Source organism: Triturus cristatus, chromosome 10 (assembly GCF_964204655.1).
Source record: "Triturus cristatus chromosome 10, aTriCri1.1, whole genome shotgun sequence".
In the NCBI taxonomy this organism is placed as follows: Eukaryota; Metazoa; Chordata; class Amphibia; order Caudata; family Salamandridae; genus Triturus; species Triturus cristatus.
The window spans coordinates 1,017,575,459-1,017,603,091 of record NC_140593.1 but is presented as its reverse complement, the minus strand read 5'-3'; the positions used below and the strand labels follow the sequence as shown (position 1 = coordinate 1,017,603,091).

Below are 27,633 nucleotides of genomic sequence, written 5' to 3'. Positions count from 1 at the left end.
CTCACGGTGCTTGGAAAAGAGGGCAGCCATGAACAGTTGGGTGACTGGGGCAAGGAGATTGCGCCGGCTCCCATCTCCGAAGGCGCCGTGAGAGACGATGTAGGTTCCTCTACACAGGGGTCTGCCTTCTTCACTGCCACCTTTGTGAGCAAGCCTTTCATTGTGGAGTCCTTTTTTACCCTATGAGCTGCCATGGCACTCCTGTACAGACTACCCCCAGCAGTGCAGCATATGCACCAAATAGGAGACCAAAGACAGGAGAGCTCAACCACGACATTCACAGGAGGTATGGTGTCCGACATCACACTCGACATTTGTCCCTGTGTTAGCAGGAGACAGAGTGTAGAGACATGCACCCCTCACCACTCCTGAGGCACCCATGGACTCAGTGACTCACAGCCTCCCAGACAGTTCAAGAGTCCAACAGGATCCACATGCCCCATGTGGGCACTCGCCCCTGAAGGCCCACCCGGTCCACAATGGTAAAATCCGCAGGGTGGGGAGCTCCTCCGCATTCTACAGCCCACCAACACCCGGCTTGTCTTCAGGACGGCCTCACCTTAAGTCGGAGGGGGGGCGAGTCCCAACCTTCCCAATCAGGTTGCCACTAGATGTGGGAGATGGCAGCCAACAAAGTCTTGGCTGCAAGATCAGGGCAGGCTCTGGGGGGGCCCAGCCTCTCCAGCCCCTGTGGCTTCCTCGTGTCAGGTGGTGGTGGGGGGCACAACAGATGATTAGGCCCAGGCAACAGTGCTTTCAGGCCCGAGGAGCCACACGCAGGAGAAGCCAGGTGTGTGGGCCACAAGCGTCAGCAGCGCTGCAGTGTCATCTGGGCCTACATGGCTCCGCAGCACGGCACTCAGGCAGGCAGTGCCACGCCACATAGGTGAGGAGGCAGCCGCTGTCCACTGCAGGAGGCAGCCCTTCTACTTCAGGGAAGGCCCACAATCTCTCTGGAGGGCCCGGTCCTACTCACCGCCCCCTGCAGCTTCCTCATAGTAGGTGATGGATGGCCACAACAAGCGATCAGGCGTGGGCAATGGCCCCATCAGGCTCCAGTTGAGGTCACTTATCGTTAATACTATATTCTGTTTGATGTGCTCCTACAAATCATTCTGAGGATACTAAGTACCTTTCTAGCCTCCAATTTCAAATTCCTTCAAATTTGCTGAATGTTTTTAACAATTTCAACTTTCAAATTTGCTTCTTTATTTATATACATTTTACTAATCTGTTAATATTATGTAATTTTCTAAGCAGTCGTGGACTCCAGGAGTAGGTTTTGCAGACCCCCAGGGGTCCCCGGACCACAGGTTGAGAACCACTGGTCTACACTGTGCGTTATGTCTGTCCTTCGCTAAGTCAAGACCCCACAGAGAAAGGGAAGGCGCGGCTTTAAGCACATCTCTTAGCGCCAACTACACCTCCTTACAAATCCCCAACCATTACCCAATTGTGTGGCCATATATGAGCATGCTATACACACTGCACATATGGTGCATATTTTGCACATTTGCTGATTCGGTGTGAGAATTTATGCATGTGCAAAATACATGTTTCAATATAAATCTTTAGTGATAAGTTAACTGTAAAAACAATATACACAATCTTGTCTCTATTATTGCAAGGCATTTCTCAATGAATGGTTGGCAACCTGAAGCATTTAAGAGAAAGTGTGATTTCTAACAGGGGCAGGCTGTTTAATGTGACATTCATTATTAAGAAAGTATTTCGTATAGATTATCTTTCTAGTAACGCCAAAGGTGGGGCTATAGCAACAGAAAGAAATAGGTGGAGCACCGGAGTAAACACATTTTGACGTAATCCGACAACTGACGAGCAGAAATCAATAACATGTGACAGTGTGCTGCTTCATAATGACTACACTTATGGTTAAAAAACAATACATTTCTGAACCATCCTAGGGTTGGCCCGTTATGAGAAGTGGAGATCAGCTCAGGAAATCATCTGTAATTACATCATGTTAGAAAAGGTAAGGAAGATCCCCCTAAGGCCACAAGTGTCTCGCTTATATTGCCACAAAGTGGTGCTAAGTGGTAATAACTGAAAAGATGCCAGCACTGGAACCGAATCGCACAAGTAATACCTATTCTAATCAATCCACCAGACTGTACAAGCTGCCCATCGTAAGCGTGCTGTGATAAACAGCAAAACAATTCATTGAGTGCAGAAAGGTCTCATCTTATAAAACATTTTTGAAGGCATCGCCTCTGCGCAAAATACTAACACCTAATTTTTTACACCCAAACAACGCACCCTCCAACCATTCCCACCTGCATCCGCCACTAAGTCCTAGGACTTCTCAGTGCAAGCAAAAACTCAAGATCTGGGCCCCCCAAGATATTTGGACAAGCATTCTTCATAACGAACCAGTCTCATCACTTTACCCCTGAACATCTTCACCTATGTACTGCTCCTAGGATTACTACTGCCTGAATTTAAAGCTAATTTACTCATTTGTAGAGTACACCGACACCAACCTATGCTATAGGAAGCTATAAAAAGAGACGAAGACCAGCAGCTAGAGACTAAGGACCCGATGGACTGCCGAACTTGTGGTGGCGGCCCACCCACTGTATTACGACTACTGTGGTGGACTGCCACAGGACCGCTGGTACCGCCGGGACCCTTGATCCCGTGGCGGTGGTGCAGCGGTCATAGGCCATAATATGTTGGCGTAGCCTGCCATGAAAACTTTGGCGGTGAGGAAACTAAGGGGGCCATACAGGGCCCCTTGGTGCCTCAGGACCATGGTGATGCATGCAGGGGGGCACATTGTGTGTCCCCCTGTCAGCATGCATGCCAAGTTCCTGCATGGCATGGACTGTTAACTCCATGCCGTGCAGGAACTTGCTTTGGTGTTCCCATTGCGGTGTCTTTCTAAGGCTCATCGTCTGGGACCGCCAAAGCACCGCCGGCCACACCAGGAGAAAACTCCTAATCTGGCGGGCAGTGTCAGTACGTCTTTGGCGGTGTGGCAGCGGGGCGCTGGCATGGCGGGACGCTGCCACACCGCCAAAGTCGTAATCAGGTCCTAGGTTACAATCAAGAGAAAAATACAGCAGCCTTAAGAAGCTAAGGGCATAGAATGATAATGTCGAACTCATTCTCAAATAGACTGTGGCTGGCCGTGAGACGAGCGAGAGCAGCAGACCATTCCAGATGCTAGGCCCAGGAACACAAAAAGCTCCTAAATCACATTAGGCCATTTTGAAACGCCGAATTTGGAGTAAAGTTTGTGAGCCAGAACAAAAAGACCAAAGTATCATTTGCACCCAATATATAAGACAAAAAGATAGGTCCTGATTTATAGCTGGCCAGGAGATTCAGGCATAGCACATTGTACTGGATCTTCTGCTTAATGGTGAGCCAATTCAGACAACGACTCACCTCCATGACGTTACTGAATTGCCAGAGATAAAATGCAACTTAAACCCTCATGTTTTCGGCCAACCTTAGGAGCCGTGCCTCTAGTAGGCGGACTTCATCTAGTCCAAATGGCAGACAACTCAAGCTCTGACCAACTCGGCACTTCATTGGATCAGGAATAAGTGTACAGTCTTCCAGAGGAGCTGGTTCAGCAAAAACTAGAGGTTCAGGTTTTCAAAATAAAGGTCACAGTTGAAGGTGATGCTGAGATGCTTTACCAGTTTAGTCGTACAGGTGCAGTGCCTTACAAGTCAGGTTGTAACAAGGAGCGTCACAACTAATGACACGCACATTTGTTTTGTCTTCATAAATTTTCAGTAACTTTGCAGTCACCAAGCCGAGAACGTTGGTTAGACAAGCCGCCAGCTGGCTAACAGAATTGGTGTAGGCCGAGTCCCGCCTCAGCACAAGTGCCTGATCATCAGCATATTATAACATTTGCATGATAAAGGAGCAGAGACCCATTCCCAGTGAGGTCATATTGATTAAAAAAGAATCGACAAAATGGCAGACTTTTGAGGCTTTCTATAAGACACTGGATGTACCTCAGAGTGGACAGGAGGGAGTAAAAACATAAAACAAGGGGAATTAAACTGGCTAAAGAAATATACCAGTTTAAACGAATACAGAATAATAAGTAGTTTTAACATGGTATTGGATTTTTTTCTTCTCCCGATCAGATCATAACATGTACAATTCTCCACCTCTGCGACTGGGTACAGTAGAAGCCCCTTCTAATTGACCAGCCAAAGAGATCTGAAGGTTGCAGAGAAGTTCACAATGCAGTAGCTCTTTTGACGAGCGTTCAACAGGATATTTGACTTGTTTGCTACAACTGCCTGCCAAGGTCTGTAGGCATGCTGGCATGATATTCACAAACAATGATTGTCCCTCTCCTGATTTCTTTTTTTAACATGCAACACCGTCAAAAGGAAGCTGCACCTGCTACAAGAGTTAAACATTAAGGCCTTCATTCAGTCCGGGCTGGTAACACCGAATGACCCATGCACACTGTGCCAATTGAGCCCAAATAAGGGCGACACCTGTCTTTGGTTGCTTGTGTTCTGGTTCCGGGAAAACCTGGCCAAGTAGTTCAGGCTGGGCTGTTCCTATTGGAGCAGGTTCAAGAATGATTTTAATATAACTGGCTCCCAACCGAAGTGACATGGTATGTAAAATAACATGGATTGAGATGTGGCCCGAGTAACTACCAGTGTCTGAGATTAATTCAAGCATTCCATGCATCACCTTTTCAACACTTTTTCGGTGCACAGTGTGCCACTGGAACCAAGCTAGCCCTCAATAAGGGTGAAACCGGTCTTGGGTTGCTTGCGTTCCGGTTTAGGGAGGACCTGGCCTCATAGTTCGGGCTGCACTGTTCCTACTGGGACAAGCTCAAGACTGATTTGCATATGTCTAGGTCCAACCTGAGGTGGCATGTTCTGCAAAATAACAACGGACCTGGATGTAGTCCTGGTAATTACCAGTGGCTGAGATCAAGTAAAGCATTCCATGCATCACTTCTTTGTATACTTCAGCAACACTGATTGTGGCACAAACTTCAGTATGTACCCTAATCAGGACTGCAAAGAGTGTGCTAATCCCACACATTTTACCTCATTAATTCCAAGTTGTGCATGTTGTAATAGCGAAACGTGGAAATTTTAGTGCTACAATCCATCCTGAAGAGCAGAACTCATAATGAGGAGTTGATAGAACACAAGTTAAGAACTGCACCTTCTAGTATCTGTAATTACCGGGTGTCATAAAGCAGCACAAATGTATGAATAATCAGAATGAGGCCTCAAGAGTTCTTCCTATTGTTGCAAGATCTTTGGTCACTCAGTGCAGTCAGACAAAGAAGATTATTATTATTTTTTTTTTTTAAACTTTATTTTTCGTTTTAATACAAACAATCAAATTGCACCCCCCTCCCCCCGACATCAGAAATAAGTAGTACATACAGGTCCAATCAGCAATCATATACATATGTAGTACCTTGGAGTGAGGCAGGCCACCGGCCATAGCGTGAGAGTATCCGGGTCAGCCCCGCTCAGTGCCGCCCAGGATCTGCCTCTCCTTCATCACCTCCCCTCTCCCCCTCCGAAGATAGCGGGGAATACAGCTCCCCACTCGTTCCCTCCGACTCACTCTGCTGCGATTGCCCCTCCTCCGCCAACCCCTCCATACACAGAACTCGCCACTCCAGAAGGTCCCCCTGCAACTTCTCGTCTCTCCTAGAGCACTGCATATGCGTTTCTTCCGCTAGCGACCATTCCCTCACATCCCCGAGCCACCTCTCGAGCTCCGGGGCCTATCGACCCATCCAGGTAATTGCGACCCTACGCCTCGCCAAAACCAACATTAACTGCAGCAGTTTATAGGCTAGTCTCCGTTTCCTCGGTTTGGGAACCAGGGCCAACAGGCAGTGTAGGGGTGTCCGTTGGATTCGGAGGCCAGTGGCGGCCGCAACGCGGCCCACCACTCCCACCCAGAACGTCTCCACCAGCGGGCAGTCCCAGGCCAGGTGTAAGAATCCCGCCCCCGGTGCTCCGCACCGAGGGCAGTCATCCCCCCTGCCCGTTCCAAACCTACTCAGCGCCTTCGGGGTAAAGTAAGTGCGATGCATAAAATTAAAATGGGTGAGCTTAAACCGCGCGTTACAGGATACTTTCCTTGTCAAGGCTCCGATTCGCGTTCGTTGTCCCTGGTCCAAAGGCTCACCCAAATCCGCTTCCCAGGCCGCCCACGCCGGAGGCTCCGGGGGAGCCGAATCGCGTTTCATCGCCGCGTATAACAATGCAATTAGTCTACGGCCCCGGCCGCACGTCAGGATTACATTAAGAGTCTGCGTCATCGGGGGCATCTCCGGGCACTGCGGCCAGACCGAACGCACCACCGCTCGCAGCCCTTGGTAATGCAGGTATTGTCCCCCCCCGAAGACCATAAAATTCCTCCGCCTGCTCGAATGACAGAAAGGTCTCCGAGGGGTACAGATCTGCCAACACTTCACAACCCCCTTCTCTCCAGTCCCGGTATGACACCTGGCGCTCTAGTTCCACCATGGGGGCCAGGATCCAGATCGGTAAATCCCTATGGAAGGGCGCCCTACCCAGGACCCGCTCGACAAACCGCTGCCATACCCGCGCCGTGTTTGTCACCACGTAGGGCAGCGCAGCGTCCGCCCCCGACCCCCTCATCAAGGCCAATTGAAGGTCCGTCGCCGTGGCCCTGCCCGCCAGCAATCGCGTCTCCCACACATCCGTGTCCGCAAACCATCGGGCTGCCGGGAGGAGCTGCGCTGCATAATAATATAAATCGAAACGTGGGGCCTCCAATCCCCCCTCTTCATAGGCTCGCACGACTGTCCGGAGGGCCACCCTACTGCGTCCCCCCGCCCAGAGCAAGGAGGTCAGTAGTGAATTAAGGGTCCGGAAAACCCTAGGAGGGAGAGGGTATAGCGCGTTCTGCAGGACGTACAAGGTCCGTGGCAGCATTACCATCTTGGCCACAGACAGGCGTCCCATTAGAGACAGCGGCAGGGCGTTCCAAAACGTCACAGACTGCCTCAGTGAGGTGAGCACTCGGTCCATGTTCCGTGCAAGCGCCAATTCCTCCGTGGCGGCCACCCGAATACCCAAATACCGGAAACTCACACGTTCCCAGCGCAACCCCAGCTCCGGCAGGTCCTCGCAGGGCGTTGCATCAAATCCCGAAAGCGGGAATATAAGAGATTTGCTGCGGTTTATTCTCAGGCCCGACGCCTCCCCAAAACGGTCCAGGTGACGCAGCAGGACCGGAAGTGCCTCCGTCGGTGCCCTTAGGTAAAATAAGGCGTCATCCGCATAGAGCGATATCACATTCCTCGTATCCCCCACCTGGATACCCCACTGCTCCATTTCTGCCCTAATCGTGACAGCGAACGGCTCAATTGCCAGCGCAAAAAGTAGCGGCGAGAGGGGGCACCCCTGTCGCGTGCCCCGTCCCAGCAGCCACTCCTCCGATCGCGCAGCACCCAGGCGCACCCTCGCCCTCGGGGCGCTATATAAAAGCTGTATCCACCGACGGAAGTTGGGCCCTAGGCCCACCCTCCTAAGGACCTCCTGCAGGTACGCCCAATCCACGGTATCAAACGCCTTGGCTAGATCGATAGAGACCAACACCGTCCGCTCTTCCCGACTCCTCACTTCATGCTGTATGCGGTTCAGGCGTCGGAGATTCATTGCCGTATTCCTCCCCGGGATAAACCCACATTGGTCTTGGTGCACTAAATGGGCCATATGGGGAACCAGCCTGGTGGCTAACAATTTCATTAGGATTTTCACATCCGTATTCAAAATGGTGATCGGGTGATAGGACGACGGGTCATACTTGTCACCCCCGGTTTAAGAATCATACAGATTTCGCCCTGGGCCATGGTCGGTGGGAGTTCACCCCTCTCCAATGCCGCCTGGAACACCTGCAGCAGGAGAGGCGCCAGTTCCCCCGCGAACTCTTGATAAAACTCTGATGGAAACCCATCACTGCCGGGTGATTTAGCACGTGGCAAGCGGGCCAGCGCTCCCTGAACCTCCGCCAAGGTCAAGCCCTCCTCCAGACCCTCCCGATCCGAGTCCGCCAGAGTCGGCATCTTCAGCCCTTGTAAATATGGCAGATATTGGGCCTCCGAGATATCTGGGGCCGCCTCATACACCCGCCGCAAGTGAGCCTGGAGCACCCCCAGCAGCTCCTGCTCCGAGCCTACCACACGCCCGGTGGAGTCCCGCAGAGCCACAATACGCTCTGGAGCCTGTTCTCGCCGCAGGATCCATGCTAGCAACCGTCCCGACTTATCCCCCTCTCTATGGAGGCGCTGCCTATATTGGCCCAGAGTAAACTTATCCAACCTGTCTAAGGTGTCCTGCACCCGTGCCCGAGCCTCCCCTTCCTCCCGCTGTTGCGCCGCATCGGGGTCCCCCACCCTCTGGATCTGCTGGAGGAGGTCCTCTTCCCTCTGTAGGTCCCGGAGAAGCTGTTTCCGGACCCCGTAGGTGAGCCCCATACATGCGCCCCGCACCAATGCCTTTAGGGCTTCCCACTTCGTGGCTACTGGCGGGTCTCCCTCTCCCCAATTGAGGGCTACATAGTCCCCTATGGCTGCCGCCACATGCTCCCTCCCCACCTGGTCCCGGAGGAGGTCCGCCGGCAGTCTCCAAGTCCGAAGGCGGACCACCGGGGGTCCCCACTGGACCATGCACGCCACCGGCGAGTGATCCGATAGGAAGCGGGCCAGGTGTGTGACCTCCACTGACATACCCCGCCGCTCATCCGCCACCAAAACCCGATCCAACCGACTACATGTGTGGTGCGTGGGAGAAAAGCAGGTGAACACCCTCTGTGTGGGGTTCTTTTGGCGCCAAACATCCACCACCCCTATGTTGGCCATCACCCTTGTGAGTTGGTCAGTCATACGCGGTTTTGTCCCCTCCCGGGGGGGGCCCTGTCCAATACCGGGTCCAGGACACAATTGAAATCACCACACCAGAGTATCGGGGTCCCCAGATCGTACGTCAACACATCCTGCAAGGCCCCGAAAAATGCAGGGTCATCGATATTGGGGGCGTAGGAATTCAAAATGACTATGTCCCTACCATCTAAAAGCGCCCGGAGGAGCAGGTACCGGCCTTCGACGTCCGCCTCGACATATCGGACGGCAAACGGCACCCCCGGCGCCACCCAAATCAGGACCCCTCTGGCGTATGTAGAGTAGGATGAATGAAACAGTTGTCCCCGCCATTTTCTCCCCAACTTCTGTGCCCCTTCATCCATTAGGTGGGTCTCCTGTAGGCACGCTATCGATACTTTGTGCCGCCGGAGGAAGGAGAGGACCCTATATCGCTTTGTGAACGTGCCGAGCCCCCTCACATTCCAGCTCAAAAACTTATATCCCATGATCTCTTAAGCACCCCACCCCGCCTCGGCCACTCCCTCCCTACGTAGCCCCTCCTCGGTACCTGATCTACAATATAACTGATGTCATCAACTGTCCCCACCAACATCCCCCCAACAATACCTCCCTCCCCCCACCCTCGAGCACTATGTCAGCAACAACCAAACCTGCCCATATGCCCTTACCCCGCTGGTGCCAGGACGTGCACAGCCACCCCATTCACACACCCAAACTATACCCCCGCGCGCAAACCACCACTCCTCCCCCCACCCCGACCCCCGTTCCGACCCCGTTACCAGCCATTCATGCCAGGCGCGCCCTGATCAAATCTCTCCTCAAAACCCAGTCCCCCCCATCACAGTCCCTCTCACCCCAGTTCTCAGATTCCACATAGACGGCAAAACCCCTCCCGGGTCCCTGGCGCAGCCCCTACACAGTCTAGTACCAACATCGCAACCCAGGGTAGTGTCACAGCTCTTCCCAGATTCTCCAGGCCAGGGCGACAGGTTGCTTCAAGCGGGCTCCCCCCGACCCGGAGTCCCAACCCCCACAGTTTCCGGGATCACCATGGTTGCGGCCACGACCTCTCCCCCCCCCGAGGCCAGCAGCGTGTCCGGGACCAATATGTCATTGGGGCCCACCAGGCGTCCCGCGGATGGCTCCGGCCCCTCCTCTGCTTCCTCCAGTCCCAGCTGCAACGCCCCGTCAGCCCCCACTGTCACTCTGCCACCGTCCAGGCCTGCCACCGGCCCCGCGGAATACCTGCGCCTGTTAGGACGTTTCCGCTGCGGCCGCATGCTCCACACCTCACGGGGGCCCCTCTCCGCTCCCGACGGGACATCCTCTCCCCAGGCTTCCAACCATTCCCAGGCCTCCCCCGGGGACTCGAAGAAGTGAGCCTTCCCCTGACACAGTACCTTTAGCTTGGCGGGATAGAGCAGCATGTATTGCAGGTTCATCTTCCGTAGCTTCTGTTTAACCCCCAAGAATGACTTTCGTTGTTCCTGCACCTGCTGGGTATAGTCAGGGTAAATGGAGATCCTGCTGTTCTCATACATGAGATTCGCCACCTCCCTCGCCGCCTTTAAAATACAGTCCCTGTCGCGGTAATTGAGGATTTTGGCAATGATGGCCCGGGGAGGGGCCCCCGGCCGCGGCGGTGGCACCAGGGCCCTGTGTACCCTCTCGATAACGAAAACGTCCGACAGCCCCCTCGGGCACAGACTCGTGCGAATCCAACGTTCTAGGAACCGTTCTGCGTCGCCTTCCTCCGCCCGTTCCGGCACACCAACGACCCGAATGTTACTGCGGCGGGCCCTCCCTTCCGCATCTTCAGCCCTCCGTTCCAGGGCAGCTGTCGTAGCCCTGAGCTGCCCGACCGTCTGTGTGAGGGTCTTCACCTCTCCCTTCAGGTGCGCTATATCTCCTTCTGCATCGGCCACTTTATCCGCCACGTTTCGGAGGTCTGTCCTGAGCAAGTTCACATCAATGGAGACCGTTTCGATTTGCCGCTCCAGCGCCGAATGGGACCCCTGTATTGCTTTCAGCAACTCCGCACGGGAGGGCTCCGCCGGGTCGTCCTCCGCCCCGCTTAGGCCCGTCTGCCGCGTAAGCTGCTGGGATGGCAGTCTCTGCGTGGTATATTGCGTGATCGTGTTCGGCTGCGTCGATCGAGACATCTTGCCCCTCGTCATCCCCGAGTCCTCCCGAGGCGCTGAAGGCCACCGCAAGGCCGCACAGGGGCCCAAAGTCGGCTCCCTCTCCCAACCGCGGGAGGCACTCAGGCAAGGATTGAGGAGTTAGGAGCCCGGGGGCTGCGCCGACCCCCCTCCGCCACCACTCCCTGGGGTCACCGCCCGAGTCCAGCGGCACCCAGGCGGCAAGTCAAGTATCCGGAGCAGGCCGCCCACAGCGAGGCTGCGCCCCGTCTCGCAGCGTCCAGATCTCTCACCTCCGAGGCGGTCCAGGCGCCGCCGGCCAATCCCCACCTGGCCTCTCAGATCCGGGGCCGTCGTAGGACTCCGCAGTGTGGCCCGGCGAGAGCCCAGCTCAGGGAAACCTCCAGCGGCCCCCCCGTGCGGCCAACCCCCGTGTCCCTCGTAGCTCCGCACCTCGGGGCCCCACGGCGCCACAGGTCCGGTCCCTCGCCGCCAATCTTGAGCACCAGGCACTCCCTCGCAGGATCAGTACCGGCCGCACCACGTCTCCAGTCGGGCCCGGCAGCCCCTCCGCTCCGTCACCCGCCTCTCACACCAGCTCCCAGTCGCGGGCCTCTCCTCCAACCTCCTCACCAGGTCGCCGATTCCCCAGTGACAGTAGGCCGGACCCGCTGCGCCAGGCTCCGCCGCACTCCGCAGTTGTCCCAGGTCTGTCAGAGGCCCGACTCGGCCTCCCGCAACGTTCCGGGGGTGCCCAGGCGGCAGCGCCGTCCCCTCAGGATGTCCGCTTGGGGTCAGTCTCGTCTTCCCCGGCGTCCAGTAGTAGGCCCCAGACCGCGGCCTCGCGTCGTCCGTTCCCCGGTCGGGGAACGCAGGGTCCGCTCTCCGACCTCCCGCCAGGCACTCGAGGAGGCTCCTGACCTCGAGCCCCCCCCGCCACGTACTGGTGCAGGATGTCGCTCTCACCACTCGAGGAAGGTCTTTCTGCCGGTCAAGGCACCTACGGCCCCTCTTCCGGGGCTTCGCCGTGTACCACGCTCCGGCCGTCCACAGCGTCCGGGAGCAGGCCCCAGACCCCGGCCTCCCGTGATCTCGTTGCCGGCCAGGCGACTACGGGCGCCGTACCCCTGCGTCACCACAGGATTCCCGCTCCACTACGCACCGGAGCAATCCCCAGGGCTCAGGGGGTCGATGCACTCTCCATTCGTCGGCCCAGGGGTCCTGGCAGGATCATTATTACAGGATTTTGGGGTCAATGGAGCGGGAGCCGGCGGAGCTCACGTCCTGTCGGCCATGCTGCTTGGCCACGCCCCCGAAGATTTTGTTTTAGTTTAGATAATCTTGTTTTTCAAAATGGCTGAGATAACTAACAGTGATGGCTCAATTTAACTGAAGACCAGAGGAGTGTGCAGCCTCCCACTCACTACATTACACACCTTACAATAGTTGAAGATACTGAGTAACAAGTTACCTTAGAAGGCTGGTTGAACTTGCTGTATTCGATCGATCACTCTCTCTCCCAACTACAATTGCCTTCCATGTTTTCCCACTGAGTTCGCTTGGTGTGACTCCTTGACGGAAATAAATACATCGATCATCACCTCCAATTCCCCAGATCTGAAAGAGAATTTTTTTAATTTTTTCAGTGGTATTCCAGCATGGCTTTGGGAAGTGGAAGTTATGTTTAAAGAAGGGTCACAGAGAAGCTAGACCAGGATAGCAGAAACGTTTTGGTACAATAATCTGAGACCTATTTGCTACAGTGACAATAACAATAGTAATAATAACAATATATTGTCTATTGACAATACATTTATTAAAATATGTAGTTTAGCAAATGTTTATTGGAGTAGCATAATGATAACAGCCATCTCCCCAAAATATTTAGAAACTAATTAATATGACGTGTAAATGTCATCACTTGAAGGTAAAACAGTTGTTACAATCACTTGGTTTGTGCAAGTAAAGTAAAGCTTCAAAGTACAAACCTGAAAATGGATCCCAGATCCAGAATAAATAACTCCACAGTGTGAAAAAGGAAAGAAAAACAAAACGTTGCTCACTGTGTTTTTTGTAGTTTTGGACGTCTACAGAGTCCTGAAGCACAGGATGAGACACCAGATCATAGTTTGCTAAACAAGGGTACTTCACTGGGAGCCAGACACATGGAGATCACAGGGTGCACACTTACAAGGCACTGATGGTTGCCGCACTGTATTCCTTGTATCCCCATCTACACCTGAGGGCACAGACTAACATGGGAGGAGAAGGCAGACTGAAATTTGGAGAAAGAAAGGAGAGGTGGGAAGACTATGAACTAAGAGTAAATGAGACCCAGTGATAAGGAACTTACTGTCACATCCCATTCTCTAAGCTCGACATAAGATTGAAAAGCAAGATTTCTAAAATGGTGGCAGGCAACTCTAGTAACAGCTACACTTGGTAGAAGACCAGGCAATGAGAAACATATCCATTGCAGATTAGTTTTCTCGAGTGATGTCACCTAGGTGGCAAACAGTCTTTCGGAAGGGCTACTGTTATAAGTATAGTTCAGGCAAAGTTTGAAGAAGCATCAAAAAGTTTATTAGACAGAGAGAGCACAATCTCCTTGTTGCCATGGAAATCTGGCCGTTGGAAGGCCGGTGCACGAGTACAAAGGGGACTCATCGGCTTCAATTCGGCTTGATGCTAAAACCTACACCAGCACCTTTAAACAAGGCACCGTTGGGACCCATGTAGACTTTCACCCATCTCTCTTACAGACTCCTTAGAAGAAGAAAAAATCTTTTTAGCCACTTGAAGGATTTGATAATAGATAAGACCTTTATATTACAGCTAAAAGTGGGATTCAAGAAAAATACTGGCCCAATAGAACAAGCAAAGGTCCAAATGAAATCCTAGAGCAGCAATGTTCCCATGATCATAGCTCTGTAATAGATTAGGAATCACAAGAAATCGGATTTTCATACTTTTTTTCTTTCACTATCCTTCATTTTATGTGCTACTTCCGTAGACTACTTGTTTTATATGCGACTCTGTTCTCGCAAGAAAAAACACGATTGCCGAAAATGCTCCATAAACCCAAAAGGACACTTGCGTAGTACTATTGGGTGAATGATGCCTTTGAGTACATTTTTTTAAAACATCTACAGCAGTGTTTCCCCAACTGATGAGAGCCGATTTTTGCTGCTGGGTCACGAATGTCCAAGCAATACATAAAGATACCTTTTAATTCTCAATTTATCTTGTCATATTTGCTGTGCTTCAAAGACAGAGGTCAAATTTCAGGCTATGGCTTCTAACAAATTGCTGCTTATATAATTTTAACATGGGGATTTGTGTTTACAATCTCCTCTCATTTTGCAGTCAGAGAAGTAAAAATAAAGTGAATTTTGTGACAATTATGCAGGGGTGCATCAAGTGTCATACAAAAGGCTGTAGGATTTTTTTTTACAACACACAACAAAATGTAAAAACCTGTAAATGAACTGTACACATACTGCAGTTAGGAAGGCAAAATGAGCAATTATTTTTGTAATTCTGAAGTGTGATGGAAACAAAGAATGTAATAGGCTCAAAACAAATCAAGACACTTTACTTGGGGATACATAAATGATATTCCCTGAAAAACAATTTTCACACACAATCATTCTGTGCAAAATGGTTTTAGCAGTAAAACTGCAAGTCTGTGCAAATTTAGTGGCCATTTCAATGGAAAATGTGTTTTCTGTAAATGACGGTGCGCTGCCAAACGATGCTTTAGCTACATTAAAAAATCACCCGCCTCCTGTCCATTAAAGCTAGGTGAGTCGTGTAAATTTGGGTCGTGGTTTTATAACGTTTTGGAACCTTTGATCTAAAGAATCAAAACATCTCTATTCTCGTCTGTGCTCATTTGATGTTCACTAACAGCAAAAGAGGTTTGCAAAGGTGCAGTTGTATTGTTGAGTGACCTTCTTACACTACGTATAGCAGCAGTAGTCAAGGTGAGACTATAAGAATGTTAACTTTCAAGCAGTTACACCAGAGTCACTGCCCAAGCGTTATTGCAGAAGTTACAAAAATGCCCATGTCGCAAAAAATATTGTAAATCTTTATTGTATATGGTGATTTAAAACCTTTACAAAATGCAAAAATAATGGACAAAACATTCATAGTTATATTAACACATCGCAGTAACATAAAAAAAATATATAAATATGTGTATATATATATATTCACTGAAAAAACCATAGGTTTCAGGGGCGTTATAGTTAGCTGGACATTTCCCTCGTACAAAAACCTAGAAATTCCCCTGTTATAGTTAGTTCAGCTAACTATAACTCGCGCCCCCGCAATGCACTGCTGATGACGTCACATATTACATCACTCATGACATGGTCAGTGACATCACTGATGACATCACTGATGACATCTCAAATGACATCACGGATGACGTCATCCATGTGATAAATTACTGCATCTTCTCACACCCTAATTTAACCGTTGATACACCAACTCAAAATTTCAGACGTCCATTCTCAAAACCATAGATACTCTAATACCAATAACTACATACCCACTTATTAACTCTTAGGTCTACATACACCCCCACTCGCTCACCTGTACAGTCACTCATACTTACAGTCACTCCGTACAAGACTATCATATGCATTTATACACCTACATAGACACTTACACACCACCAATCATCCTTAGAGGTACTCTCACACCTAGTCAGTCATGCAAATAATTAATTACACTCCCATTTACTCACCTATGCAGTTATACACACTCAAGTTCACTTACTCATAAAAATAGTACCACATTCTTACGCTCTTAAACAATCATTGATACAAGCACACACTCATCCATACAGCCACTCTCACAATCACACACTCTCGCATATACCCACTTATATACTCTTACACGCATATATACTGTCTTTCACATATGTAGTTAGTCACAAACGTACCACTGAGATATACATTCAATCCCTAACACACCCATACATACACTCACTCAACCATACAGTTCATCACAGATGCACTCTTAAAACCATGCCCCCATAGAATCACCCACTCACACATCTATGCACAGAGTCACACACAGCCTACGCACACAAACACTCAGGCACCCATACAGATACTCAGACAACCAATCAATAACCCATATAGACACTCATATAGCTATTCACAAAACCATGCAGCCACTTATACACAAACACACAGACACATATAGACATTCACACAGTTTAGTCACTAGTCTGCAGTAAGATACATTTAATGACTCACTTATAGAGTCAGTTACACACCTACAAACTCATCCATTCACACACTTGTACACCCACTCATTCTTCAACAGGCCTTTCACTATAACTATATAAAACATATTTAAACTTTACAGAAACACACAGTCACTGGATGACGTCATCAGTGATGTCATTTGAGATGTCATCAGTGATGTAACTGACCATGTCATGAGTGATGTAATATGTGACGTCATCAGCAGTGCATTGCGGGGGCGCGAATTATAGTTAGCTGAACTAACTATAACAGGGGAATTTCGAGGGTTTTGTACGAGGGAAATGTCCAGCTAACTATAACGCCCCTGAAACCTTTGGTTTTTTCAGTGAATTTCAAAGGTTTTTTAAATGCTAATTCCTAACTATATATGGCCTGAAACCTATGGTTCTTTCAGTGAATTTCAAAGGTTTTTAAATGCTAATTCCTAACTATATCAGGCCTGAAACCTATGTTTTTTTCAGTGGATTTCAAAGGTTTTGTAAATGACAATTTTAATGTATTAATTGTTATACTGATTTTTTTGATACTGATTTACTACATTTTTTAAACTATTTATTTTTAGATATTTTTTTTTAATTACATTATAATTACATTATACATTACAATACAAAATATACTTTCTCAGAATGAATTACTTTAGTTTAAATACTTGGCAAATAGGCAACAGACTTTTAAGTACAGTAGTTACAGTTGGCCAACCCAATTTCAAACACAAAGCAACATTGAGCTCAATGTGAATGTCTAGTTAAATGCAATTAGTTACTTTATGGATTACTTTTCTAACCACAGGACTGGATCCTAGATTCAGTCCTTGCACATCTCCTGTAAACAGTTGAGTAAAAGCGTTTTGGTTACAGTAGTTATTTTTAAGGAATATTATTGTATTTTAAAAGTTGACACTTAGAAATGTTTTCACATAGAATCACCAATGTTATCCTATGGCAGAAAATTCACTTAGCAGGTAAGTAGTGTTATCGTTACTTTTTCTTACTTAGTGGTGGATCCTGGATCCAGCACTGGCCAACCTCCTGTAAACAGTTGAAAGAATGTGTTTAAGTCATACAGACGATTTTTTAGGAATATCTTTTGTTTGTGAAAATAGACACTTAGAAACTTTTCTGGTGAAAACCACACAATGGATTCCTGTGGAAGGAAATACAAGTTACTGGTAAGTACGCTTAGAATTACTTTTCAGGGTCAGTGCTGAGCTAAAAGATGCAGCACTGGGTTCTCTCCTGATTACAGGTGAATAAATCGGACTTCGTAGTTCGGCTGATTTTAGAGGCATATTTGTACAATGGTGAAGGAAGGGGGAGGGGCCTGAGGTAACCTGTGCAAACACGCCCTGTGGCGCGTTTTAAGTTGGGGAATTAATTCCTCTTCAATCCTGTGGTCCCCTGGGGGCCAACTACCCCACAAGGTACCTCCAGTATGCGCCAGGGAGCTGCATTGCAGAGAGGTATTCAGAGGCCACGCCCCTTTTTACAACACTCTGCAACAGAGCTCCGTGGCGCTTACTGGAGGTACCTGGTGGGCTAGTTGGTCCCCAGGGACCCTCAGGATTGAAGAGGAATTAATTCCCCAACTTAAAACGCGCCACAGTGCGTGTTTGCACAGATCTCACCTCAGGCCCCGCCCCCTACCTTCACCACTGTGCAAACGCGCCCCGTGGGGTGTTTTAAGTTGGGGGATTAAGTCCCCTTGAATCCTGAGGTCCCCTGGCGGCCAACTAGCCCACCAGGTACCTCCAGTATGCGCGAGGGAGCTGCGTTGCAGAGAGGTGTTCAGAGGCCACACCCCTTTTTACAACACTCTGCAACGCAGCTCCGTGGCGCTTAGTGGAGGTACCTGATGGGCTAGTTGTCCCCTAGGGGACCTCTGGATTGAAGAGGAATGAATCGCCCAACTTAAAACGCGCCACAGGGCATGTTTGCACAGTATCACCTCAGGTCCCGCCCCCTACCTTCACCACTGTGCAAACGCACCCTGTGGCGCGTTTTAAGTTGGGAGATTAAGTCCCCTTGAATCCTGAGGTCCCCTGGCGGCCAACTAGCCCACCAGGTACCTCCAGTAAGCGCCAGGGAGCTGCGTTGCAGAGAGGTGTAAAAAGGGGCGTGGCCTCATTACACCTATCTGCAACGCAGCCCCCTGGTGCATACTGGAGGTTTCTGGTGGGCTAGTTGGCCCCCAGGGGCCCCCAGTATTGAAGGGGAATTTGTTCCCCCTCTGCAAACGCGCCAGGGGCCGCGTTTGCAGAGTGATGAAAGGAGGGGGGGTGGCCTCCTCCGCGATCCCGTTTTAAAAAAAAAAATTCTTTTTGAGAAGGGGGGCTCTGTAGCCCCCCTTCTCTTTCTTATTTTTGTGGCCCTGGGGACCCCATCCCCCAGGGCCTGCCCCCAATTAGTATTTTTTTTATTTAAAAAAAATAAGAAATAAAAATAAAAAAAATCGGGAAGGGGGCCACGTGGCCCCCCTCCCAAGGCCATAATTTTCCCCGGGGACCCTATCCCCAGGGGCATGGGCCTTTTCTAAAAAAATATGTTTTTTTATGGAGGGGGGCTGCGTAGCCCCCCTCCTGTGGCCACCTATGGCCCCGGGGACCCCATCCCCAGGGGCCGTTTTTTAAATATTTTATATATTTTTTTGGGGGGGGAGGTGGGCTGCGTGGCATCCCTCCCGGGCCACTACTGGCCCCGGGGACCCCATCCCCTGGGGCCTGGCCTCAGTTGGGGGCCGAGGGGGGGTCCCCAATCCCCCCATGGCCCTGCCGGCTCCTCGCGTCCTGCTAAAATGCTGCTCCCCATGTGAAAAAGCAATCGTCTTTGGTATTTGGAAGAGAGAGCGGGTTTCCTGCTCTCTCTACCAAATACCAAAGCAGTTTGCTATGGCAGGATGGGAGCCGCGGGGCTCCCACCCTGCCATAGCAAACAGCAGTGTCCCGGGGGTGGGCACCCCGGGACACTGCAGGAGCTGGCCCTGGGGGGTGGCGGCCCCCAGGGCCATCTTTGGCTCCAGTAGGGGGGCCGCGCGGCCCCCCTCCCACTGAATTTAAAGCCCCGGGGGGGGTGGTCCCCGGGGCTTGGGGGGGGGGGGGTGCTCAAGCCCCCCCACACAGGTTTTTTATTTAAAAAAACAAGCCCCAGGGGGTGGCGGTCCCCGGGGCTGCGGGTGGCCATGAGCCCCCCCGCATACAATAAATTAAAGCCCCGGGGGGTGGCGGTCCCCGGGGCTGGGGGGCCCCTCTGGGCCCCCCATTATAATAAAGAAATTGCCCCCCCCTGGGGGCTAAATCAAAACGAAGCGCGGGAGCCCGCGCTTCGTTTTTTTTTTCATTAGCCGGATGCATCCCGCGATTTTCTTAAAAAAAACTAAAAAACATTTTGGGCCTTGGGGGTCCTTGTGGGACCCCCTGAGCAGGCCTAGGGGGTCAGGGTGTTTCTACCCTGCCCCCTTCTCGCGTTTTGCGCCTTTTTTTTGTGCTTCCTTGTGCGCCCGGTTCTACTGAGGCACAAGATGGCTGCCAACACTTCCTGATTCAGAGTGTTGGCAGCCAATTAGCATTCAGCGCGCGATCGGGAGGTTGCGCGCTTGGTTCGGGGAGGGTGCGCTTACGGTGCGGGTAGGGTCCGCGGATCCTCCCCGGCCATAGATATTTATGTACTTTTAACTCTAATTTTCTCAGGAACCACTGAACGGATTTACACCATTTAAGCAAAAGGCACGAGTCTGAACTGAGGACTACCTCTTTGCCAAATTTGGTGTAATTCCATTCAGCAGTTCGGGCTGTAGCTGCGACAACAGATCCTATGGGAAATTGCATGGGGAAAACGCGTTTTGGGACCCCCCTTTTTTCTCGGCCCCCGCTTGATGAATCACCACAAAACTTTCAGGGTAGGAGCAGAGCGGAGCTGGCCAAAAGTTTGGAAAAATTTGCGAAGATTCGTCAATCGGCGCCAACGTTATTCCAAATAGAATGTCGCGGATTTCCTATGGAAAATAGGTCCTAACTATAACTATCTAATATATATATATATATATATATATATATATATATATATATATATATATATATATATATTCACTGAAAAAACCATAGGTTTCACACGTTATAGTTAGCTGGACATTTTACTGATAAAAAACCAATGAAATTCCCCCGTTATAGTTACTGCAGGCAACTATAACTCACGCGACCGCAATCCTCTGCTGATGCTAATACTGTATTTAGACACTTATTTGCCCATGTCTTCTTCCATTAAATTTTAGCTTTACATATATTACAAATATTTTTTTTTCATAAAGACACATATGTCATCAGCAGAAGATTGCGGTCGCGTGAGTTATAGTTGCCTGCAGTAACTATAACGGGGGAATTTCATTGGTTTTTTATCAGTAAAATGTCCAGCTAACTATAACATGTGTGAAACCTATGGTTTTTTCAGTGAATTTGCAAGGTTTTTTAAATGCTAAGTTACTTTACGCCATTCGTGGCGTGCGCGCCCAGTTAACGCAGTTCGTTACGTGCGCGCACAGTGAGCACGCGGTGCGCTTCGCGCACAGCGCGCCCACTTTACGCAGTTAGTGCCGTGCACGCACAGTGGTCACGCGGTGCGCTGCGCGCACCGCGTGCCCACGTTAAGCGGGATGGGCCATGTACGCACGATGCGCTTCGCGCACCGTGCGCACATGGGGGACATATTTTGCGCATCTTTGTGAAATGTATTCTTTGTTTACTTCCTACCTGTGATAAGCCATGCACAAATGGTGCCCTTCGGGCACCATTTGCACACGGGGTGGGGAGAATGTGGATAATTTTTTTTTTTTTACTATTTTTTACCCTGCGCGTACGGTAAGCGTAATCGGCGATTTTCCGAAAAAAAAAAATTTTTTTTTTTGGGCTTGGGGGTGGTTTGGGGACCCCTGTATCAATGCTGGGTGGTTAGGATCTCATTAAACTGCCTCTTTACACATTTTTGGGGTTGGTTTTTGCTGCCCTACTCAGGAAGCGAGAGAGAAAATGGCGGCCGCCGCTTCCTGGTTTCGACCGATTCGAATGTTTACTAAGAACTAAGAGCCAATCAGAATCGCGCTCGCGCACGCCACCGTACGCCTACGGTAAGCGCACGGTAAGCTGCCACAGATATATATATTGATTTAAAGGCTATTTTCTCAGAATCTACTGAACAGATTTACACCAAACCTACAAAAGGCACTTCCATGACCTGGGGACTACCTCTCTGCCAAATTTCATTAAATTCTGTTCAGCCGTTCGGGCTGTAGCCCTGTCTAAAGGTCCTATGGAAAAATGCATGGGAAAAACGCGTTTTGGGACCCCCCTTTTATCTCAGCCCCCGCTTGACGAATCCCCCCGAGACTTTCAGGGTAGGAGCGGAGCGTAGCGCCCCACCTATTTTGAAAAATTCGCGAGGATTCGTCGACCGGCGCCAAAGTTATTCAAAATAGAATGTTGCGGATTTCCTATGGAAACGTGGTCCTAACTATAACTACCTACTGGCGACCGCCAGTAGGTAATATATATATATATATATACACACATATATATATATTTTATGTTACTGAGATCTGTTTAATATAACTATGAATGTTATATATTTGTATGTTGTGTATATATATGTTATACGTATGTTTTGCCTTGTAGAAAAGGATAAGCGTCTGCAGTACAAGGCGGTGTAAAAATCAAACTTTAAGTACTGTATGTGGAAATCAAACTTGTAGTTCGATGACAACGACTAAAGAGCAATTTTAATCGTTCGATTTGCCACCCTCCCTCCACCAAAAAACACAGAGAGCCTCGGTATAAGGTGGCTCAGTAAACATATTTATATATTTGGTCAGCTAACACAAAGTCTTTGCTCTCATTTTCGGTGCCAAGATCCTGAAGCCGCAGGCACACAAACCAGCTGAACTGGCTCCCTTGGCTCTCGCCCCCCGATTGTTGTACATTTGGAACAAAGGACTAGCTAAGGGACGAGCCACGATCCAAGGATCGGAGGGCTGATATTATTTTTGTTATTTGCATAGTATGCGGATGTGCAAACACTGTTATTTCACCTGGAGTCGGAGGTTTTGAAATCCGGAAGACGCAGAAAAATAGGCAGATAATGCAACACACGGAGAGCACTTGTTAGTTTATGGCGACCAAGCACCTGTGATGTTGGAATTACATTTGTGGCCCGAGGGATCCAGAAAAATACTGTTATCTTAACAGAAAGCCTAGAAGTGGGATTGGATGCAGAGCTATGGGTGCTGGGTCCGAAAGTTTTCAAATTGATTTGACACAATCTTAAATTGGAACAGGACCAGGAAGAAAGCTTTAGGACATGAGCAACTATTGGACGAACTGTGTTCAAACTTACAGAACCTTCACAAGATTGGTGGAATGTTCTCTTGAGGCATTTATTCTAGTTTTGAGAGGCCACAGCAAGGGCTACAGTGTATTTTATAAGTCCCAGTACCTTAACAGCATAACATTTGGATAAAGCACGTTTTGAAAAACTCTTCCTGGCATTGGGGCAAATAACAAAAACGATCCAGATGATGATACCCTACAGGCTACGAAAACTCCATCTTTTCCATCATTATCTCAGTTTTATTCATAATCAGTTTTTATCATATGAACGGTAGTGTAAATTTTCTGTGTTTTAACATATCGTCATATTTTTTGTAATGGTTTTTATTAACTATACAATAAAGCATTTACTTACAGTGGATCACTGGAAGGACAAATTACTTACCTTCGGTAGCGCTTTATCTGGTAGAGACTCCATCTAGCCGCAGATTCCATGCCAGGTGTCAGACTGGATCCAGACATTTTTTTAGCAATCCCCCTTATGTGACATTAGGTGGCATCGTTCGACTCTGTGGATGCCATTTGCATCGTACACGCAGGAAGTGAAGTGTGTGGTGCCTATATAGGTGCCAACCCAGCGCGCTGACCTCAGTTCTTAACTATTTTTTACGCACCAGTAGCACGGTGCCAAGCTTAGGAGGAATGACCAATGTGCCTGAGAACAAAGAGGATGGGAGTGTCGGTAAGGAATCTGCAACTAGAGTGTCTACCAGTTAAAGCATTGCAGAAGGTAAGTAACTTGCTGAGCCAATACAGACTTTTAGCAGTAGATTCCATACCTTAGAATAGATACCACAGCAATCACTCCCCAGAGGTGGGTCTGTGAACTGTTTTAAACTAAGAAGTCCTGAAGGACAAATGGGTAAAAGAAAAAAGCCCATCTCGCCGCACAGGACTATCAGTAGTGTTTTACAAACAAGTGCAACAATGCCCATGTAGCTGCCTGACAGATGCCCAGGACTGGGACTCCTCTAGCCAATTCCGTTGTTGCAGCTGTAGCCCTGGTAGAGTGAGCTCGTAAGCCTCCAGGATGTATTGGATCTTTATACAGAGGGTGATCCATCAAGAGACGGTTCTCTTCTGAATTGCCTTCCCTTTCTTTGCCCACGCAAATCCAAAAAAAAGAGTTGATTATTCACCTGGAATTCTTTGGTACGATCAATATAGCACGATTACATTCTTTTTTGGATCCAGACGGTGGAGTCTCTCCTCTTCTTTAGAAAGATGAGGACGGGTAAACAAGGTAGTCAGGGTGATATTTTGCCCGACGTGACCACTTTTGGTAGAAAGGTTTCTTTAGCTTGGAGAACCAGCTTCTCTGGGAAGAATGGATTGTAGAGAGGTTTAAATGAAAGTGCCTGCAATTAGCTACCTCTACTGGCAAATGTTAAAGTGACGAGGAAGAGAGTTGTCAGATTTAGGAGCCGTGGAGGGCAGTTGTTCATCAGGTCAAAAGAAGAACAGATTAAGAAGGTAAAAATAGAGCCCCCGCCCCCCGGATATTGTGGTATAGATTTGCCAATTTTGCAGCATTATTGCGGCACTTTATTTTAATCGTAATGATTCCTTTTTAGTCTTAAATCAATGGAAATTGTTATAGCAGAATATTCCACTTTCAAATAGGCATGTTTAAAGTGTCTGAGAGTATTTGTGTGCTATGCTAAGTCCCCGAGTCCTGTAATGGCTGACATCAATATTTTTCTCATGTTGCTGAATGCCAATCAGAGAACTTGCGGGACTCTGACTTCCACAGGAGCGATTTGGCCCAAGGGAAATAAAGATCCCAGGGCCAATCATAACTCTCTACTTTTAAATTGGGGCGCCAGTGAGAGCTTAAGACACTCTTGCAAGCCTAAATGCACCCCTGCTGAATACCGAAACAAGAAGAGAGGGGATGCGTTGGTGCCCAGCGCTGCTCCCTGCTTCCTGTCTACTCTCGCCTCAGAACAGGGCGCATGCACCCCTACACTGACCAGTGGTATCAACCCTTCCACTCTCCCGCCACCGATCCTGCTTATAAGCCTACACCATGGTTTGCTGTAACTCGATCCTCTCCCAGCTGCTCATGCACTTTATAACTGTGCAGTGTACAACAAGTTGCACACGTAATTATACAGACTGATGCCCCCCCTTACCCCTCCTTCCACCTACCACTACCCCTCCTTCAGGTCACAAGTCCTAAAAAAAGAAGTGGGGGGACTAACCAAATTAGATAGTTTGCAAGTGACATCATGGCGCGTGCCACCATAGCACATGACGTCACAACGCGTGGCACTGAACGTGGGATCACAGGACGGGATCTCTCTGGAAGCGACATCAGATATTAAGACCTCACATATATGTTTATCAGGTATACCATTAGTACATTTAAGCACATTATGAGATTTAACAAATTAGATTTTGCTTTGTACTTGTGCCAAAAAAGTGGTGCAATCCCGATGCAAAATCTGGGCCTCAACTAATGAAAAAAATTTTCCCAAAACCTTGCCACACAGAAATTGGCAACAAGGAGTAACATGGCAGTAAATCTCTTGTGCTTAATTGGTTGCAAAGTCTGCACTTTAAAATATTTTATGGCTTTGGAGGTTAGTACATTTGTTGGAGAGATCTGTGTTTTGTGTAGTCCCAGATTTCCATCAAAGTAGTATAGAAGGTTAATGTGTGTCCTGCAAAGCACATCACGTAACACGCAGATGAGAGATTTTTTTTTAATGTATTTAGGTAAGTAAGTTACTGCTTTGAACATAGAGAACATTTTGTTAATTGCAGTTCATAAATTGTAATCCTTCTAATATAGCACAGTGAGCTATGAAGGACATGTGACTTATAACTCTGACTGTCTCATGTAACACATCTTGTAAATTGATTTACACACTTACATGATTTATTATCAATGTATAATGTTTATGTTATGTAAAGCGCTCTGACACCCTGCATTGGGATGAGTAGTGCTATAAAAGAAATAAAATAGTACTATTTAAATTGTTATTTTTGTAAATACCTGGACAGACCAACACATCTATCATTCTTAAAGTGTATGCACTTACATAAAGGTACCAAACAAAGTCAAAAGCATGCCTCTCTTAAGTACCTGTGAAGTGATAACACATTGTTTGCCTTTGTTTCCCCTCTGTTGAATTCGCATTTAAGTGAGATTCCAGGCGAGGCCCAGTCAGGATACTGGATCAAAAGGAGCCGCCTGATGGCCCCTTAACGTGGCCTTTATCTTCGGCACAGCTGGAGGTGACAATAAAAAAAAGCCCCCTTTGCTGTCTGCACGCTGTTGCTGAGAACGGAATGCAGGAATTGCCCTGTACGTGTGACGTGTGAAAGGGATTGTTTGCCTGTTCTGACAGGACTGCTGCAGCTTTCTGCGACCCAAGCCCTAATTAGACCTGATTTCGCTGGCACTTTTGTAAAAAGTGCGGCCTTTTTACAGAAGTGCAGATTTTGCGGTTATTTTGCAAATTGCTAAATCCTGGAGGGTCTGTAAAAACTACATTTAGGTCCCATTAAAGGGAGCGGGAGGAAACATATGCTGCAAACCTTTAAGGAATCTAGTCACAACAGATGACTTAAAAAGGGAAGGTTGGTCCGGCAAACATAGAAAGGCAGAAATGGTGGACAGATATCCTTTAACTGGACCCAAAGCAAAGCCTTGACGGGCCAGGGAGAGAACAAACAGAAGTTCTTCGGACAAGGATGAGTAGGTGTAGATGGTTATGGTAGAAGAACGCCTATCTGCCTGAATGACATAACGTACTTTGGGATGGAGATCAGTCACACTCAACTGTCGCCACTCAATCCCCACGTATAAAGGTGGAGACTAGACAGGTTTGGGTGCCGTACCCTGCCCTGTTGCTGCCACAGAAGATCCTTGCGAAGAGGCAGCCTGACTGGAGGACAGACACTCATGCTAAGGAGTTTTTAAAACAATATTCTCCTTGCCTAGTAGTTAGTTAGTAGCCACTACGATGACTTGATCTTCTTGAGAACTAGGACTGAAGTGGTATCAGCGAAAAGGCGTTTAGGAGTCCTGATATCCACTCGAGATGAAATGAGTTTCTGAGCAAGAGCCACCTTGGAAACTCCAGCGCGCAGAAGTGCTAATATTGTAAGTTCTCAGCTGTGCCAAACAGATCTAACAAAGGTTCTCCTCAATCTCAGAAGAAGCTTTGTACCACCTCCGGATGAAACCGCCATTCGTGATCCACTAGGCAATGATGGCTGAGTTTATCTGCTCTGGCGTTCAGGGAGCCCGCAAGATCTTTACCACCAGGAATATGTCCTGATGTTCCAGCCACGTCCAGAGACGTAGAGCCTCTTGACATAGGGTCACGATACCACCTTGCCCTGCTTGTTGCAAAACCACATGGCGGTGGTGTTGTCCATGAACATCTGAACTACCTTGATGCAAGGAACAAATGCTTTTAATGCCAGATGGATCACTCTCGGTTCCAACAGACTGATGTGAAGTTGAGTCATCGCGAGAGACAAGAGGCCTCTGATCTCTGCCTCTACCAGGTGGCTGCCCCAAACCAGAAGTAACACATCAGTCACCACTGTGAGCTCTGGGTGAGCAAGAGAGTGAGGTCTGCCTTTTATTCAATTGCAGTCCTTGAGCAACCACTTCAGGTCTTCAGCAGTTCCCTCCAATAACTGGACCAGGTTGAAAAGGTTCTCCTGATGCTATGCCCACTTGCCCTTCAAGTCCTGCAGAGCCCACATTCGCCAATGGGCATGTTTTACCAACAGGATACAGGACACAATGAGACCCAGCAGACTCAGAGTCAGTCTCACTGAAATCCAGGATAGAGGCTTGAAACATCAGAATCATAGCCCGATTATCCTCAACTCGTTGTCATAGAGAATAAGCCAAAAACTGCACTGTATCCTGATCAGCTCTCATGAACGGAAGCACCTGAGAGTGAGTCAGGTGTGACT

General features: G+C 48.9%; 1 protein-coding gene across 1 annotated transcript in view; it reads right to left on the bottom strand.

Moving 5' to 3' along the window:
• The window catches only part of TECPR1 (tectonin beta-propeller repeat containing 1), a 428,679-nt gene that overhangs the window by 280,276 nt on the left and 120,770 nt on the right, over positions 1-27,633 (bottom strand). Inside the window, exon 9 of the mRNA XM_085629008.1 lies at positions 12,509-12,654. Within this exon, the coding sequence (XP_085485134.1) occupies positions 12,509-12,654 (146 nt within the window). The remainder of the gene's footprint in view (positions 1-12,508; positions 12,655-27,633) is intronic.